General features: G+C 47.2%; 1 protein-coding gene across 1 annotated transcript in view; it reads right to left on the bottom strand.

Moving 5' to 3' along the window:
* The window catches only part of PLEKHA7 (pleckstrin homology domain containing A7), a 68,144-nt gene extending 57,170 nt beyond the window's left edge, over window positions 1-10,974 (bottom strand). The window contains exons 1-4 of the mRNA XM_040988935.1: window positions 10,863-10,974; window positions 10,134-10,238; window positions 7,037-7,109; window positions 5,424-5,524 (exon numbers count right to left, since the gene is read on the bottom strand). Of these exons, the coding sequence (XP_040844869.1) occupies window positions 5,424-5,524; window positions 7,037-7,109; window positions 10,134-10,238; window positions 10,863-10,961 (378 nt within the window). The 5' untranslated portion in view covers window positions 10,962-10,974. The remainder of the gene's footprint in view (window positions 1-5,423; window positions 5,525-7,036; window positions 7,110-10,133; window positions 10,239-10,862) is intronic.
* Between the last annotated feature and the right edge of the window lie 5,327 nt (window positions 10,975-16,301).

The raw sequence follows: 16,301 nt of genomic DNA, 5'->3' as shown, positions 1-16,301 counted from the left end.
GCGCGACAGTGTAGTAGTTAAAGTCCTCGCTTTGAATGCACTGGGATCCCATACGGGTGCCAGTTCTAATCCCAGCAGCTCCTCTTCTCATCCAGCTCCCTGCTTGTGGCCTGGGAAAGCAGTCAAGGACAGCCCAAAGCCTTGGGACCCTGCACCCGTGTGGGAGACCTGGTAGGAGCTGCTGGCTTCAGACTGGCTCAGCTCCAGCCATTGCGCTCACTTGAAGAGTGAATAATCAGATGGAAGGTCTTCCTCTCTGTCTCTCCTCCTCTCTGTATATATCTGACTTTCCAATAAAAATAAATAAATCTTTTTTTAAAATCCTTTAAAAAAATTACCCATTGTTGCAAATTTATTTATTTTTTCTTCTTCTTCTTCTTCTTTTTTTTAATTTTATGGCACAATTCCACAGGGTCTGGGATTCCCCCTTCCTCAAATTCTCACCCCTGACAGATTTTCCCCATATTATTATGCTATTTAAGTGTGCCCTGATATTGCTGGTACAGACAATGTCAGACAGTCCAGCATCCCATTGTCTAGATATGTCCAACAGCTTCATTGGGAATCCATTCAATTTCAAAGCAGGGATGTACATTGGTTGTATCTTCATATGTGGATACAGTAGTCTCTACTAAGCTATCACTATACATTCCAATTTGCATGATGGCTTCCTTATATTAGAACATATGGTATTTGTCCTTTTGGGATTGACTTCTGAATCATGCAATGGACTGCTGGCAAGTGCCATGTGCTCACTCACTCAGGCCTCTGAAGAACAGGGCTCCATGTCCATTGTGCCTGTGCTTGGTCATAGAAGACATATCAAGTGAGAAGGCAAGGAGTTCCCTTTTCATCTAGCCACATGAAACAAGTCTAAGGTGCCCTGAACCCTAGCAAGACACTGCAGCCACAGTCTCATGTCAGAGATGGCCCCTTCCACCCCGTACTCTGTTCTCCAGTTAACACAATCCCCCTGGGTAACTTGACGTGGACTTTGAATAGAAAGCAGCCTATGCCTAAAGGAAACGAGGTTGTGAGCAAGGAAGAATTTACCTGGAAAACACAGCAGCCCTAGGATTCGACTGTTCTGGTGACTCTGAGAGCTCAGTTTCCGATAACACCACCACTGAAGGCAGCCAGACTCTTCTTACCTCCAAAGTCAGCCATAAGAACGAAGAAACCAAAACGGAAAAATACAGGAGCACCCAAAAGCCAGGGCCCATGAACTGATTCATTCTCCAACTTACTCCTTCTATAACACTGCATCGCTTATTGACTGTTTACTGCGTGAGAGGCATTGCACAGGGAGGTGCAGAGACTTCAGACAGGAGCATGCCTGTTGATAACCAGGTGCATGAGAAAGGCCATGGATAAGCCACTGCAGGTGTTTTCAGGAAAGGCAGGCTGTCATAGGAGGTGACAGTGGTCACATGGCCTAACCTGGAGAGGCACTCAGCTGAGCTGCCATACATACAGTTACTTAAGCAGGAGTGGTGAAGAGGCAGGTAAGGCCCCGAGATAGACAAAAGCACAGGGTGCCTCAAGATGAGGCCAGCATGGGAGAAAGAGAAAGGACGGTGACATGAAGTGAGTTTTCTGAAATGGGCAGCAAGTGACCGACCAGCAGAGCCTTACAGGACATGTTAGCTTTTTGTCTTCATTTGAAAAACTCTGTGAGAAGCTATGAAAAGTGTTCACAGAGAGGTAATGTGATCAGACTCGAGCTGGCTGTGATGGCAGAAGCAGCTGAGGGGAGAGAGGTTGGTAGGCTACTGCAGGACTACAGGTAAGAAATCACAATGTGGGTGTAAACTGAGCATGCACGGAACTATTACATGAGGTCAGCAGAGTTCACGCTCAGGAGGTGAAGGAACGACAGGTGTCAAGGTCAGGGTTTTCAGGTTTGGGCTGACATTATGGTTAACGGATTAAGCTGTCTCCTGCGGTGCCAGCATCCTATGCTGGAGCACCAGTTTCAGTCCGAGATGCTCCACTTCTGACTCATCTCCCTGCTGCTGTGCCTGGGAAAGCAATGAGGAGGGCCCAGGTGCTTGGGCCCTGCCATCCATGCGGGAGATCTTAGTGAAGTTCCAGCTTCCTGACTCTAGCACGGCCCTGTCCCAGTCATTGCAGCCATGTGGGGAATCAACCAGCAGCTCAAGATCGCTCTCTGTTTCTGCCAGTCTGTTTTTCAAATAAATAAAATAAATATTTAACAAAAAAAATCTCAGCTTTTTAAATTTTTTTTGCAAAGATAGAGGTGCTTATTTGTTAAAGTTAAGAAAAGGAACCTTTTGCATCTAGCTTGTGGGCAGACAGCAAACAGCAAAGTGGCAGGGGTAAGAACCTGGGCATTCAGAGTCAGTGAGAAGTCCAAAGTTGGCTCTGCCTCTCACCAACTTGACAAATAATTCAGCTTCCTCATGCCTCTGTTTCCTCATCTTTAAAGTGCCTCTGTGATAGGAGCCCTGTAAGGTGGCATGGCATGAAAAGCTGTTGAGTTTATGTGTGCAGCATCTCACAGCCTGGCACTTGCAAGGCTGAGGTAGACAGGAGTAGTCACTTGAATGACCAAGGGAGTTGGCTGAACAGCTTGCAGTTTACTTTACAACTCTTCTCCTCCCTTCCCCAATGCTGACCGACAGGTGACTACGTACAGAATGCAAGCAAGCCGGAGCCCACTGGACCTTGAACTGTGTAAGCACTGTCATTTTCCACGGCCTCTTTTATGAAGGGCTACAGAATGCCACCTGGAAACCAGTCAGTGGGCCGGCACTTCTGCTCATGTTGAGTATTTATCCACTCTGGGTAAATAAAGTCCCTACTTGACATCAGTGACTCACATCTCTGGAAGTACAGAACAAAGGTACATAACATATGTCCAGAAGTGACCCTACAGGGCAACCTGAAGGACAAGCTGAGGAAAAGGCTTCCAGGCTGTGTCTGAAGCACAAGCAAAGACCTGTGGCAAGAAATGGCCTGAGTCCCAGGTGAGCCCACAGATCACAGAAGGCCAGCTGGTCAGTGCAGAATAGCTGCTTTCACCTCCAGCCTTGCTTGGCTGCTGCCATGGTCCTAGAGAGATCTGGGCCCACTTCCCACCAGCCTCTCTCACAATGGCAGTGGAAAAAGAGTGTAAGGAGAGGTCTGCACTACCCTTCGGGCTGTGCTGATCGTCACAAGCACTTGGAGCGCTTGCACACAAGGTGCAAGAGTAACCAGGGTGCTGGGTAAGGGAGAGCTTCCACCCTGGATTCAGAGAAGAACCAACCCCAGAGGCAGTTACAATGCTCAAGACACAAAACACTGCCATCTCTGACAGACCCAAAGACAAGGCTCAGGGCTGTGCCCCGGGCCCATGCTCCGGTCCTAACAGAATAATGCTATAGTCCAAAGGAAAGGAGGACTTCTAGACTCAGCAATGCCTCCCACCTTTTACAGAACCAGCTCAGTCGCCTGCCACATCTGGCTGCAGAAACTCCCCTTGGCTCTCACAACTCTTAATGACCCAGCAAGCACATGATGCTATCTGCTTCCCAAAGATTTAGGGAACATTCTTGATGAAGTATTTCTAAGGAATGCTAAAAAAAGAAAAGGAAAAAAAAAATCTGAGACATAAAATATGTTTTCCTAGAATCTCTTTTCACACCTCCCAGTAAAGTATCAAGAGGAAATATAGTTACCATAAGTTACTTTGTGAAAGTTTCAAATGCTCTCCCTCTTCCCCCAGCCCTCACCCCAAACTCACACACAACACTATATAACCTAAATGCCCAGTGGGAAATGTTCAACCCCAGCAAGGAGGGATTTCCAACAAAGCCTGGTAGGCTGCAAAAGGCTGGTCTGAAAGTCAATGACACACTATCTTCCAAGAGTGTTCCCAAAATGATACAATGAAGGTCAACACAAACTGCCTCCCACCTGCTGCAACGTGCAGGCAGATGACCCAGAGAAGACATGGAAGAAGAGAAAGGAAGAGAAAGAATTCATCCCCACTGCTTGTAATTCAATGGGAAGAAGACAGAATTCAGGCCCAGGATGTAGGTCTCCACCTCAATGACTCTGGGCAGTTCTTAAACTCCTAAGATCCTCACATCTCTTTTCAATGAAATAACACTAGTAATACTGACCTTACAGGCTAACTATGACCACTCAGTGAGGTGACATGTATCAACTTATTTCACACAGAAACAGTGGAGAAATGCTGGGGAGTACCGAGGGACACACAAGGATGGCTCAGACTGGCCAATGAACAGAACTGAAGCACCAGCTCGGCTCCAAAGTTGAAGCAGGAAGACAATACGACTGACTCTGCCCTGACCCACAGACTCCAGGTCAAGAGGTTGGCCAGGACTGTCACCTTGTGAAAGCCTTCACACACTGAGGACCAACTGCAAACACCACAGACATACAGGGCACTTTCCCTCAACCCTTCCAGCGAGCAGTGGGCATCTTAGCCTTTACTTATCAATGTTCCTCTGCTTACAGCTGGAAAATATGACTGCTCAGCCTGCTTCATCTACTTCCTGTCTCGTCCTCATCTTGTATCCCCAAGCAGCAGAGGTAGTGGAGAAGGGGTCCCAAACCCCAGCTGGAAGTGCACAGCATTGCCCTGCGTTCTCAGCAGCCGTCAGTCTGTGCCCTTGGCTCCTGGCACCAACAGCCACATGCTGCCAGGCTCTCTGGGACCTTCCACTCTGTCTGTAAGGTAGGCTTGCAACCACCAGCCCACCTCACCCTCACCACTACTGGAAGGGAAGGAATCCATGGAGGTCAACAAGGATTCCCCAAGTTGGCCCAAACCAATTCCCAGAGTCTTCCTACCTGACCTCCTAGGTGTCATCATTTAGCAACGACTTCTGTTCACTGTAAATGGGATGGCACCAAGGAAGTAGGAGTTTTACTTGTGGGAATCTTCAACAATCCATAAAATAAATCAACTTTCATTGTAATTGCTTTTTAACAACATTAAGCCAGTGTAGACAAACCAGCACCCCACTTGCACTACCCACCCTCAATATGAGTTTTCATAAACAGTTACTATGAACCTGCCCTGAGGGCTCTTCAATTGTACCAGGTGGTTGGGTAGTACTTAGATTACTCAATTGGTGATTAAAAAGCCCAACAAAGGCCATACTCCTATCAGATACATCATCGCAAGACCAATAGCGACAGCAAAGCAGGAATCTTGATGCTTGAACAGAGCTGGGGGACTTCACAAAGCCCAGATCCAAAAGAAGGTATTGATACGACATTATTGTTTACATAATTTGACCTTTATGAACCCGAGTCTGAAACTCTTGCCTTGTAACTTCTCTCCCACTTCCCCACAGCCCTATTGCAAAGCACTATCTTTTATGGAGACATTTTTGAGAACTCGAGGTTTTGAAGGAAGAGGTGGAACTTCAGAGAAGGGGTGGTACCTTAAAGGAGTACTTGCGACTGATGCGATCCTCAGGTGCCACAGGTGAGATCACATAGCTGGGCAGAGGGATGCTCCCCAGGACAGCTTCTTCTCGGCTATCTTTGAGTGGAAAAGCACATTAGAACCAGCATCAGGCTCCCTCTGTCCACCCAGCACTACAGCAGCTCCCTCTTCACCAATCACTTAGTGCTCTCTGGGCATCTTCATGCCAATGCTGGAATTACAAGGGTGTTTCGGGGGGGACCATCTCCCAGAGGACACGTGCTGGCATGTCAACACACTTAGCCGCTGACTCAGCAAGTGCTGAGGGCACACACAGGCAAGAGTGGCACACAGCCTGGGCAAGTCAAGAAGGCTGCAGAGGAGGTGGACACTTGGGGTAGTGGTTAAGACAGCAGGTGAGACACTCACATCCCACCTTGGAACCACCTGGGATTGAGCTCCTGTCCTGATTCCAGGTTTCTATTGCTGTGCACTGTGGGAGGCAGCAGGTGATAGCCCAAGTGGTTGGGTCCCCATCACCCACATGATGGACCCAGACTGAGTTCCCAACTCCTGGCTTCAACCTATCTTGGCCCTGTCCATTGTGGATATTTTGGAACTGAACCAACTGATGGAGGCTCCCTCCATCTGTCTGTCTTTCTGTCTGCAAAGTAAAAGAAACACATTAATAAATAATTTTTAAAAGTAAAGGAGGTAATGGGATGGAGAAAGAAATTCTGGGTGGGGCAAATCTAAAAAGCGACTCCTACTTTGTACTTCTGTCCATCCTCAAAGCCATTCTCATGACAGTAACCACTTAATATACAAAGGCAGTGCTTGCTGATTTCTTCACTGGACACAAAACAAAGTGTAAATTCTCCTGCTTATCTGTGGCAGCCCTTTCATTTCAGCTCTCTCACCTCCCAAGCCTTATCTCCTAGGAAAAAAATCCTCCATGCAAGACCCACCTGCCATTCCATCTTTCGCCTGTAGAACTTAACTAACATCCACACTGGCAAAACTAATTCATGCTTAAAAGGCCAAGCCAAACCCTCTCTCTTCTAAGAAGTCTCCCTAGATTTCTCAGAATGGGATTCACTTCTTCCTCTCCATGAACTCTGTAAGCATTTTGAATGTCTTCTAAAATCCCTATAACTGTCTAGCCTTGTCTTAAGAGCAAGTCATCTGACTCTCTCAATGTCTGAGATATCTTCTAACCAGTGCAAGGCCCTAGCTTTACTACTGGGCTTCATAAAATCAGCTGCCCTTCCAGACCCATACAGGGATAAATCCAAAAGACAGATTACAGGTTGCAATGATTTGCCCACACTTCCTGCTTCTCTAAATTGCCTCAAAGGTGAGTGCCTACAAGTGTGTCAGAAGCTGAGTCGACTATGAATCATAGGACTCTAAGTAGTGAGTGAACTGGATTCTAACTCAGCGGATTAAGCATTCAATGCCAGGACCAATAAAACACAAGTCCCCAACTGTCCACATGTATTAAGGTGACTATTTTGACAAGGAAATAGGCTATTGGTCCAATGACTGGATCTAAGAAGACCATTATTTGTGTCCCTTTACCACCCTCTCCAGCATAAGGAACCCTTGGTAGCCTGAGCCTCAACTCACCTTTATAGTAAAATAAGCAGTAATCAGCAAGCACAAACCACCTCCTTTTCCACAGCCTCATCCCAGAACTGTCCTGCAAAGTAAAGAAAACTGCTTAGGACCATTTCAGAATAGACTGCTCCACCACCCCCGTAACATGCCAACCGGACCTAGGCAACAAACTTGCTCATATTTTTATTTACTGAGTCTTCCTCTTAAACATCAGTGAATGTTTTATTGATATCTATTCAATGATGAAAGTTTTTTTGGTTAGTTTTTCCTTTTTTTGGTTTTTGTCTCCTAGAAGCAAATTAATATAATATACCTTCTGTTAGAAAGGAAAATGTGAGCTAAAAAAAAAAACTCATTGAAAAAGGAATCAATTCTTAACTAAAAGAGTTATTGTTTTAAAGATTTATTTATTTATTTGAAAGTCAGCAAGAGAAAGAAGGAGAGAGAGAACCCATTGATTCACTGACCAAACCAAAATGGCTACAACAGCCAAAGTTGGGCTAGGATAAAGCCAGGAGCCAGGAGCTTGGCAGAGTTTGTTTGCTTGTTTGTTTGTTTTTAAAGAAACAAAGGTGTTGTGCTATACCGTTTCTTCATTATTGCAGATAGAAACACTGAAGTTATGTGCTACTGAACACATTTTAAACTGGCTAATTAAGTAAGACAAAGTTCTCATTTCACTGAACCTCGTTCTCTTCCATCAGGGACTTTACTGTGTTTTCTTGCAACAACCTGTGAAGAGATCTTCTGCTCTGAATTTTTTAAAAAAAAATTATTTATTTATTTTTATTGGAAAGGAAGATCAGATTTATGAAGAGAAGGAGAGACAGAAAGACCTTCCATTTGCTGGCTCACCCCTGCAGTGGCCTCAACAGCTGGAGCTGAGCCAATCTGAAGCCAGGAGCCTCTTCCGGGTCTCCCACATGGGTGCAGAGTCCTAAGACTTTGAGCCATCCTCTACAGTTTTCCCAGGCCACAAGCAGGGAGGCAGAAGGAAAGTGGAGCAGCTGGGACACAAACTGCTGCCCACAAGGGATCCCAGCCCTTGTGCAGTGGAGGATTAGTCAACTGAACCATCAGGTCAGGCCCTCTAAATTGTCTCATAACAATAATCCGTATTTATTCACCTGCAAAGGACATCTTCATGTTTCTGAATAATATTCTAGGCAGGTATGGTGGCACAGCAGTTTGAGCCACCCCTTGAGATATATCCACATTCCATATTGGAATGGCTGGGATTGGGTTTCCACTTTTGATCCAGCTTCTTGCTAATGCACATTCTTAGAGACAGCCCAGTGGCTTAAGAGCTTGGGTCCCTGCCATCCACATGGGAAAACTAGATTGAAGTTCCTGGTCCATCTATAGCTATTGTAGGCATTTGGGTACTGAAACAGTAGATAGAAGATGTGTCTATTTCTCTCCCATTATCTTGTCCTGCCTTTCAAATACATACATAAATAAACTTCTTTAAAAATAACATTTTAAATAACTGTGAAAATTCAAACACCAAGGCCAAGGTGGGAAAACAGTAACAAAATGAGGTCAGTGTTGTCCCAAACCTAGATGTTCTGAACCAGCAGAGATAGCTGCTAAAAATGGTCTCCCTTCTACAGAAGTTTTTGACATAGCTTGAGTTTTTAAAAAAAAGAAAAAAAGAAAATAAGAAAGGAAAATTTCTAAACTGACACATGAAGTTTATTTATACTTCATTTCACTAAAATGATTTTATTCATTCATCAATCTTATTGAATGCAAACCGACCAGATGATTTCTATGGTCTTGGCATATGTTATTTGCATCATTCAGAGAACCCATATCCACCTGCCACATCTGGTTCAGACATCACTTCCTGTGGGGAGTCTCTCTGGGCTTCCCAGGCACAGCCACACCCCACCGTGTGCCTGCAGCACCCTATTCCACACAGCCCCCAGTTACAGCACACAGAAGGGCCTGGGCTGGTGGGAGAGAGTTCTTTGCAATCTCTAGCCTCTCCCTTCACAGTTCAAAGGAACATCCTTCATGGGACAGGGGTGCAAATGGAAGAAGTAAATGAAATTATGTGAGATGAGCAGAGAGGAAAGGAGAATAAAAGAGCCATGAAGGAAATCAGTAGCGCAAGAGAGGGTGTTGCCCAAGAAACACCTGATAGATGAGAACAAGGGTTGTGGGAGGTACCACGGGGAGCAGAAGAGTGGTGTGGGTATTTGTGTTAATGCCCTTCTCTGCCTTTCCATAAGGACCTTACTAACACTGATATCATTGCTCTTGATTTATTATGATGTGTATTTGTGAGGGTAGGGATTTTATAACATTTTGGTTTCTGGGTTGAGTGACTTTGTGACAGGAAGGGAGGGTGGAAACCATATACTATTCATCTCTTTAAACCTGCTGTGGGAGCACTGAGGACAGGGCAGACACTTGGGGAAGGGATAAATGGATAGCAAGGGAAGAAGGAAGGCAACAAGAGATGAGGTCTCCGGCATAGGGAGCTAACATCTTGGCTATGGCCAGATGACCAAAGGCATCAACTGGAGGTGCCACTGGCCCCAGGACAGAGAAGGTGGTCCTGGGTGGGTAAGGACATAGGAGGAGCTGGCCATGGTGCTGAGGAGCCTCCATTACTCCGATGAAGAACAAGCTGCATGGGGGGTGGGGAAAGGGGAAGACCACGGAGGAGGGGAGACAATGATCTGAGTCTGGCCAGCCTGGTATGTGAGGTGCTGTGGAGCTAGATGCGTGTGCAAGACAAAGGCCAGAGGAAAGGACAGCATTTTTTCAGCCCAGTGACAACAAAGACTCTTTTTCATCAGAAAGGCAAGAGCTGGCAGAGAACTAGCAGTAAGGCTGGATTTATACTATCTACCCACTGAGGCCTGTGCCACTGACAGCATCAGAAGCTAAGAGGGTCAAGTGGGTTTGGGGATAGAAACTGTAATAATTGAGCACACCATCTACTTAGAACTACAAACAGCAGACCCCTGAGCACACAGGGCAGAATCCACATGCCTAAGGCAAACTCAGCAGCAAGGCTTGCATGCCTGGTCCCAGCCTAAGTGGAAGGGGCAAAGAACAGCCTCAACAGGGCCAGTCCCCTCAGCCTCCTCACCTGTTTGTGCAGCCAGCCCCGCACCACCACTGGAACACTGAGGTTTCTTCGAATGGCCTGTTCTCTCTTCCCGAAGCTGTGTACTTTATTGCTGGACTTTATGATCTAGGAAGAAGCAGACTTCAACTTCAGCAGCGGCAGGGAGGGGAACACACACAAAGCACTGGTACATGAGGAGGGATGCTAGCTGCTCTGCTTTGCTATAAGCACCCTCTGATCAGAAGCACAGCAGAGAGACAGAGAATGATGGGCTCATGGCCATAGCACTCTAATTAAAAGGCAAGTCCGAGACTTGGCAAGTCTCCTGGTCTGGTCACAAGGGAAAAAATATTGAAAGCATTTTTCAATTGACTTCTACCACCTACTAGATAACTTTCTGGAGTAAAGCCACTGCGTATTTCCAGGTATAGATCCCTTCTCTCTGGGTTTATTCCTCAGTACCCTCCTCCCCTGATTCTCTAACAATCATCCACAATGCAAGCCAGGAAAGGGGAGAACTTGCCAAAGGACCTACACACCAGTCCTGATTCTGCCAACAGCCATCTGTTTTCTGGAGCAAGGGAAGAGTCCTTCTTGGTCTTAATTTTCTCATCTGTCATTTGGGGAGAACACCTCTTACAGGTCTCTCCCACAAAGCTATGGTGGAGATCAAATGGGTTTCTGGCTAGAAAGGGGATCTGACAAAAACAGAAATGAGGGCGTAGACAGAAAGAGCAGTCAGCAGCTTACCTTGGGTCCAGGCTTGGCCTCCAGGGTGGACGTGGTCCCAGCCGTGGATGTCTCGCTGACCATGCTGGACGGTCTTTGGTTTCTCTCTTGCTTTGACATGTGTGGGTTTGGCCTGTGAGGAGAGAAAGGGGAATCCTGAGAGCAAGTGCCAAGCAGTAGGGTGGGAAGCGGAATCTGACAGTTGTGCCATGTTGGAACCAGTTTGGGCCCTTAGAACAAACCAGGTGCAATCTTCTGGAGACCACCCACGACCCAGAGTGCAGCCCCTGTGCTTCCAGGACTCCATGCGGGGACATGCCCACTAACAGGTCTGGCTCTTGTTCTCGCCTGTTTTCCTAAGGTCCTTATGCTCACTCTGCCACTTGAGTCCTGTGACAACTGCTCCATGACAGAATGGGCAATCACAGTCAAAACACTCTACACAACGAGAGTAATGCAGACCTTCGCACGACACACTCACACACCCCTCCATTCCCATGGCTCCCTAAAGAAGCTGCTTATAATTAGTAGCAAGAAACCACTTGCACACACATCCACACCCACAGATACACAGAGAATGCTTACATAAACACCAGTGGGGCTTGCCTCCCAAAATAGACTACTCAACAAAGAATCCTATTCTGGGAACACTCCAGTTGCCCCAAAATAGAGGCATCTGAGATATTAACCCCTTGTGCTAAGTTTGGAGAGTGAGAAGAAAGAAACAAAGCAAGCATTAGGTTCCCAGGAGGATCCCGGGACTTCCCTAACAGCATTCCAGAGCTGCCCACCAAGGAGCTACCCCAGGACAGCTAGCACTCTGGGAACATCTTGGTAGCAACATAAAAGACATGGCCCCATGGCCTCACCTTCCTCCGCTGAGTCCCAGCATTCATGTATCTTTCAAAGCAACAGTGGCCAATCTCTTCACACAAACTCAACACCTGTCCCCAAACAGCTCAAGGCCTGACCCCAAGCCTCTGCCAGCTCTGGGATCGGCAAGCTTTTCTTGAAGTCCAAGTCTCACACTTCAGAAGCTGAATTCCGCCTGCTTTTCTGACAAACAGAACCCCAGAAGACTTGGCTGACTGCAGTAAGGTGAGGCTGTTTGCCTTGGGAGCAGAGAACACCCGCTTTGGGAGGCGAGGGCAGGAGCCAGAGGAGATGGAACTGGGGAGTTCCAGCAGTCCACGGCTGAGGACTCAGCACACCAGGTGTCGGTCTCCAGATTCACTTTCAGAGACGTACAACGGAGAAAATTTGTGTCCTTCAAAAGACTGAGGGATCCTTTCTGTGCCCTCGGCCTTGGTGCGACAGCTCACCCAAGGAGGAAGTTCACTGCTGAGCTCTGAGCAGTGCCAACAACGGGACCTAAAAAGCAAGTACCAGCTCACTGAGGGGCAGGGCTTAAGCAGGATGCTCAGCAACTGGAGGTGCAAGCCTCACCAGCCAGGAAGATGGCTGGCCTCTTATCAGCCCAGGCACTTGCTCCAGATCTCCCACCCTGGCTTGCCTCCACCCCAGCCAGATTTCTGAGGCCGCTTCTCCTTGGAAGGAAGAATGTCATGTGTGCCCGCTCATTGCTGGCACAGGCTGTGTGCAGCTCACCCGGAGGTGGGAAGGCGCCCGGAGAGGCTGCCTTTTCCGTTCCCTGCCTCTAGGCAAGGGAACATCCAAAACAGAGGAATTTTGAGGGAGAAGAGTTCTTGAATGGCCCACTTGGAATAATTTCATCCCTATGCTAACATTCAGGACATGCAGTCCAACCAGAAGAAAACGTTTGTTTGGGATTTCATCAAACTTAATTGGTTCCGCTTAAACTACTAAAAGAGTTTTATTATAGAGTTTTTGAGAAACATCAGAAAAAGTTGAAAGGGGAGAAAAAAATTACTCTTGGTCCAGTATTTTTATTCCTATATAATTGTGATTCACACTATTTTCATCCATTTCACCTAACATCTTGATTTTTAAAATATATCATAAGGGACTGGCATTGGCATAGTAGGTTACGTCTGCCTGTGACATTGGCATTTCATATGGGAACTGGCTCAAGAGTCAGGTGTTCCACTTCTGACCTAGCTCCCTAACACTGTGCCTAGGCCACCAGCAGCAGATGACCCAAGCTCCCAAGCTTAGGAACTAGATCCATGTAGGAGACCCAGAAGTAGACATGGGCTCCTAGCTTTGACCTGTCCCAGTCCTAGCTGCTGTGGCTATTTGGGGGGGGGAGGGGTGAATCAACCAATAGATGGAAGATCCATCTCTCTCTCTCTAACTCTGCCTTTCAAAAAGTAAATGAAACATCATGAACATTTTTCCTGTTATTTTAAATTCATGCACATCATTTGAAATAACTACATACTATCCCATCGTTAGATACTTCATTCCTTCTCTGCAGGACAAAGATTGAATTTGTGATTGGCCCATGATGTCCTAGAAAAAGGACATTATGGCATGTTGCAGTCACAAGGCCCATAACTTTGTTTCCCCTTAACTTCTGCATTCCAAGCTCATGTCCCCTAGCTCTACCTCAGTGCTTAGCCAAGGAGCCCCTCCTAGCCAAGAGCATGGAAAGAAAGATGACTGTCCTGTATCCTTGGGGTCCCATGACCACCTGGGAGACTACTGTGAACAGATTTTGGCTAGAGAAGGAATGGCTGTGTCCTCAGCAGGGGACATTGGAAAAGGATGATGGTGAGCAGGTAGGCAAGAAAAGCAAGGAACAAAGGCAAGTGCATTCCTCATGCCCTGCACTGCTTAGCTTCACCTCTAGCAAGCTGGTCAAAAGATGCACCTAAAGCATTAACTGAATCTGCCACAGCAAGGGGGCTGTGCTGTCTTCACAAATAAGGAGCATGCCCTTGACAAGTACACCATGGACCGCTGGAACAACACCCAACTAAAGCAACACTCAACTATTACCTGGCCCAGCCCTGACCTGGCGTTTTGAAAGAGCAAGGCACACTACACTGTCCGTTTGTCCAAGTAATAAGATCTGCCTTCATGGGATGCAACTCTGAATCTGCCCAACCTGGGTCACCATCTCTCAGGACTTCTGAGGCAAGTACAACCTTGGGAAGTGACCCAGAATTACAACTGGTTTAAAAAAAACATGATGGTGACACTTGGAAATACCACTAGCTGTCAAAAAATAAGGATACAAAAATGTCTTATGAACAATTTTCTCACTTGGCTGAGAAGCTGGCTCCAAAAGAAATTTCTAGGGGGTAGTTGACCCAGTCGTGTGAGCAACAAGTAGGCAGCCTCCTTAAGAGAATGCACGAAAGCCTGGACACAGACATTGTGGTTCCCATGTCTCAGTACTTCTGAGCATGAGCCCTACACACTGGTTTCTTAATTTCTCAGACTGAGTGTGCTCTCCTGACAGTTTCCCCGTTAACCACGCCCCACCCTAGAGAAGATCCAAGCCTTCCCTACTCCAAGTTGAATGACTGTAAAAGGCTGGGCTCCCTACCAGCAGACCCCCAGGCACGCTGACTCACTCAGATCCCAAGGAATGGGTGGGACAAGGAACCTGCACAGCAGACTCTTAGTGCTGTTTAACAAAATCCATTAACTCAAATGCCTAGGAGCCAGGTTTCTGTGCTATCTGGATTCCCCAAGAACAGTGGGATGATTGGAACAAAGACCTCCCTCTCCTTGGCTTGGGCTTCATGAATGCTGACTATTTTGCTGGAGGGGTGTGGGCTGAAGTTCAACACAGTGAGCTAGAGCTTCAACTTGCCAGCTTCCCATCTGAAACAAAGGGAGGGATTAGCACTAGACACAACTGGCTGTGAAACCACTGGATTCCACCCTGAACTCCAGCGTGGAGGTGTCAGATGAGACTGGCCAGGAAGTCACTTTGTCCATCCCTCCATTTCCTTATCAATAAGAGGAGCTGGACTTGCTTCCTGCATACCCAGAGTGCAGTGCTTATGACACTGTCAGGTGCAGAAAAGAAAGTGAGGTTATAAACACAGAAGCCATTCTGCCTAAGTCTGATTCATGGTATCCATGGCCTTCTCTCTATCCACAGTGACAGCTAGAACAGACTGAAGTCAGAATACAGCCAGACCATTCTCTATCCTGTAGGTCACAATAAGTAGGTCACCAGCCAAGGGTTGTCAACAGTCAGGGATAGGTACACAAGGTTAAGTGAGCAGAGAGACTGAGCTGCATCTGCTGGACACACACACACACACTGGGCTAGGCACTGTGCCTGCACCATCTCAGCCCTGTAGACTTCATCTCTGTTTCACAGACATTGAGAGGGAAGTGGAAGTAACAATTTGCCTCCACTCCAAAGCTGCACTCCCCAACCTGGGCTCTGCCATCAAGAAATCTGCTCACAGCAAGTCCCCCAGGTCTGAGAAAGAAATGAGTTATTCTTAACCCCAAGGTGTACCCTGAGTCCAGGAGATCTTGGGGTGGAGGAAAGGACTAGGGTCTACAATAACTGGGTGTGGGTCACACGCCGTCAAGTCCCAGGGGTTCTCTGGATCTTAGCTTCCATTTTTGCAAAATGGAATGAAAACTGCTTCTCATCTTACAAGGTAGGTAGGTGGTTTGAAAGGACATTGAGAAAACCATAAAGTGAAATGCATTATGTGTGCCTGCTACCAGCAGAGACCCCCAACATTTAAATCCCAGCTGCACTTTGCATCAGAGGCACTCCTCTCCAGAATCCTTCAGATGCCAACCCATTGACCTCTAAGAACCATCGTTTCATATCAACACTCCTACAAAGGTTTCACCTGGCACTTTTCAAAGGTGACCCTCATGACCATGACAAGGGTCTTCTCTCTCCAGGACCACAGCGATGTCAAGGCTAGGAGGAGGGTGTTAGAAAGCTGGGGAAACAGGACTCTTGTGCTGCAAAGACTTCATTAAACCACAACCATACCCTGTAGATTTCTGGGAAAAAAGGAGGCCACAATCCATGCTCTGCCCTTGAGTATTTAACAGAGAGCTAACGAGCTCAGCTAACACCTGTGGTAGGAGGCTGGGGCAACAGGATAGCCTTGCTTCCAACTGCAGACTCTTCCAAGAGCCGGCACCCACTGACCAAGAGGTAGGGAAAAGCCATGCACAACAAAAGTGAGAAAAGAAAAAAAAGAAAGAAAGAAAGAAAGAAAAAAGAAGCTTTTGTTGCCAACAAGCAGCCACCTCCACAGCCCGTCTTCCCAGAAAAAGAGACACACACAGACTGCCAACGCGTGCGGTTAACTCCCAACACCCTGGGGGGAGGCCGTCTGACACCGGCTTCCATTCAGCTGCTGAGGCCTCATTACTCAACAGTGGCTTTCTGCGTTCCTCTCCCTCCCCCTCAATGCCTCTCTTACACACAGGCTCCGGGCCTCACCCATCCCCAACAGCATCCCATTACCTGGAAGGAGAAAATCCTAATAAGACTTGAGACTTCCCAGCCAGCACCGGAGCCCTGAACTTAGCAGACGC

This window comes from Ochotona curzoniae, unplaced genomic scaffold, assembly GCF_017591425.1.
Source record: "Ochotona curzoniae isolate NIBS_2020 unplaced genomic scaffold, NIBS_Ocur_1.0 contig_517, whole genome shotgun sequence".
Taxonomy (NCBI): Eukaryota; Metazoa; Chordata; class Mammalia; order Lagomorpha; family Ochotonidae; genus Ochotona; species Ochotona curzoniae.
The sequence above is the reverse complement of the archived record's forward strand: the minus strand, read 5'-3'. Positions and strand labels throughout refer to the sequence as shown.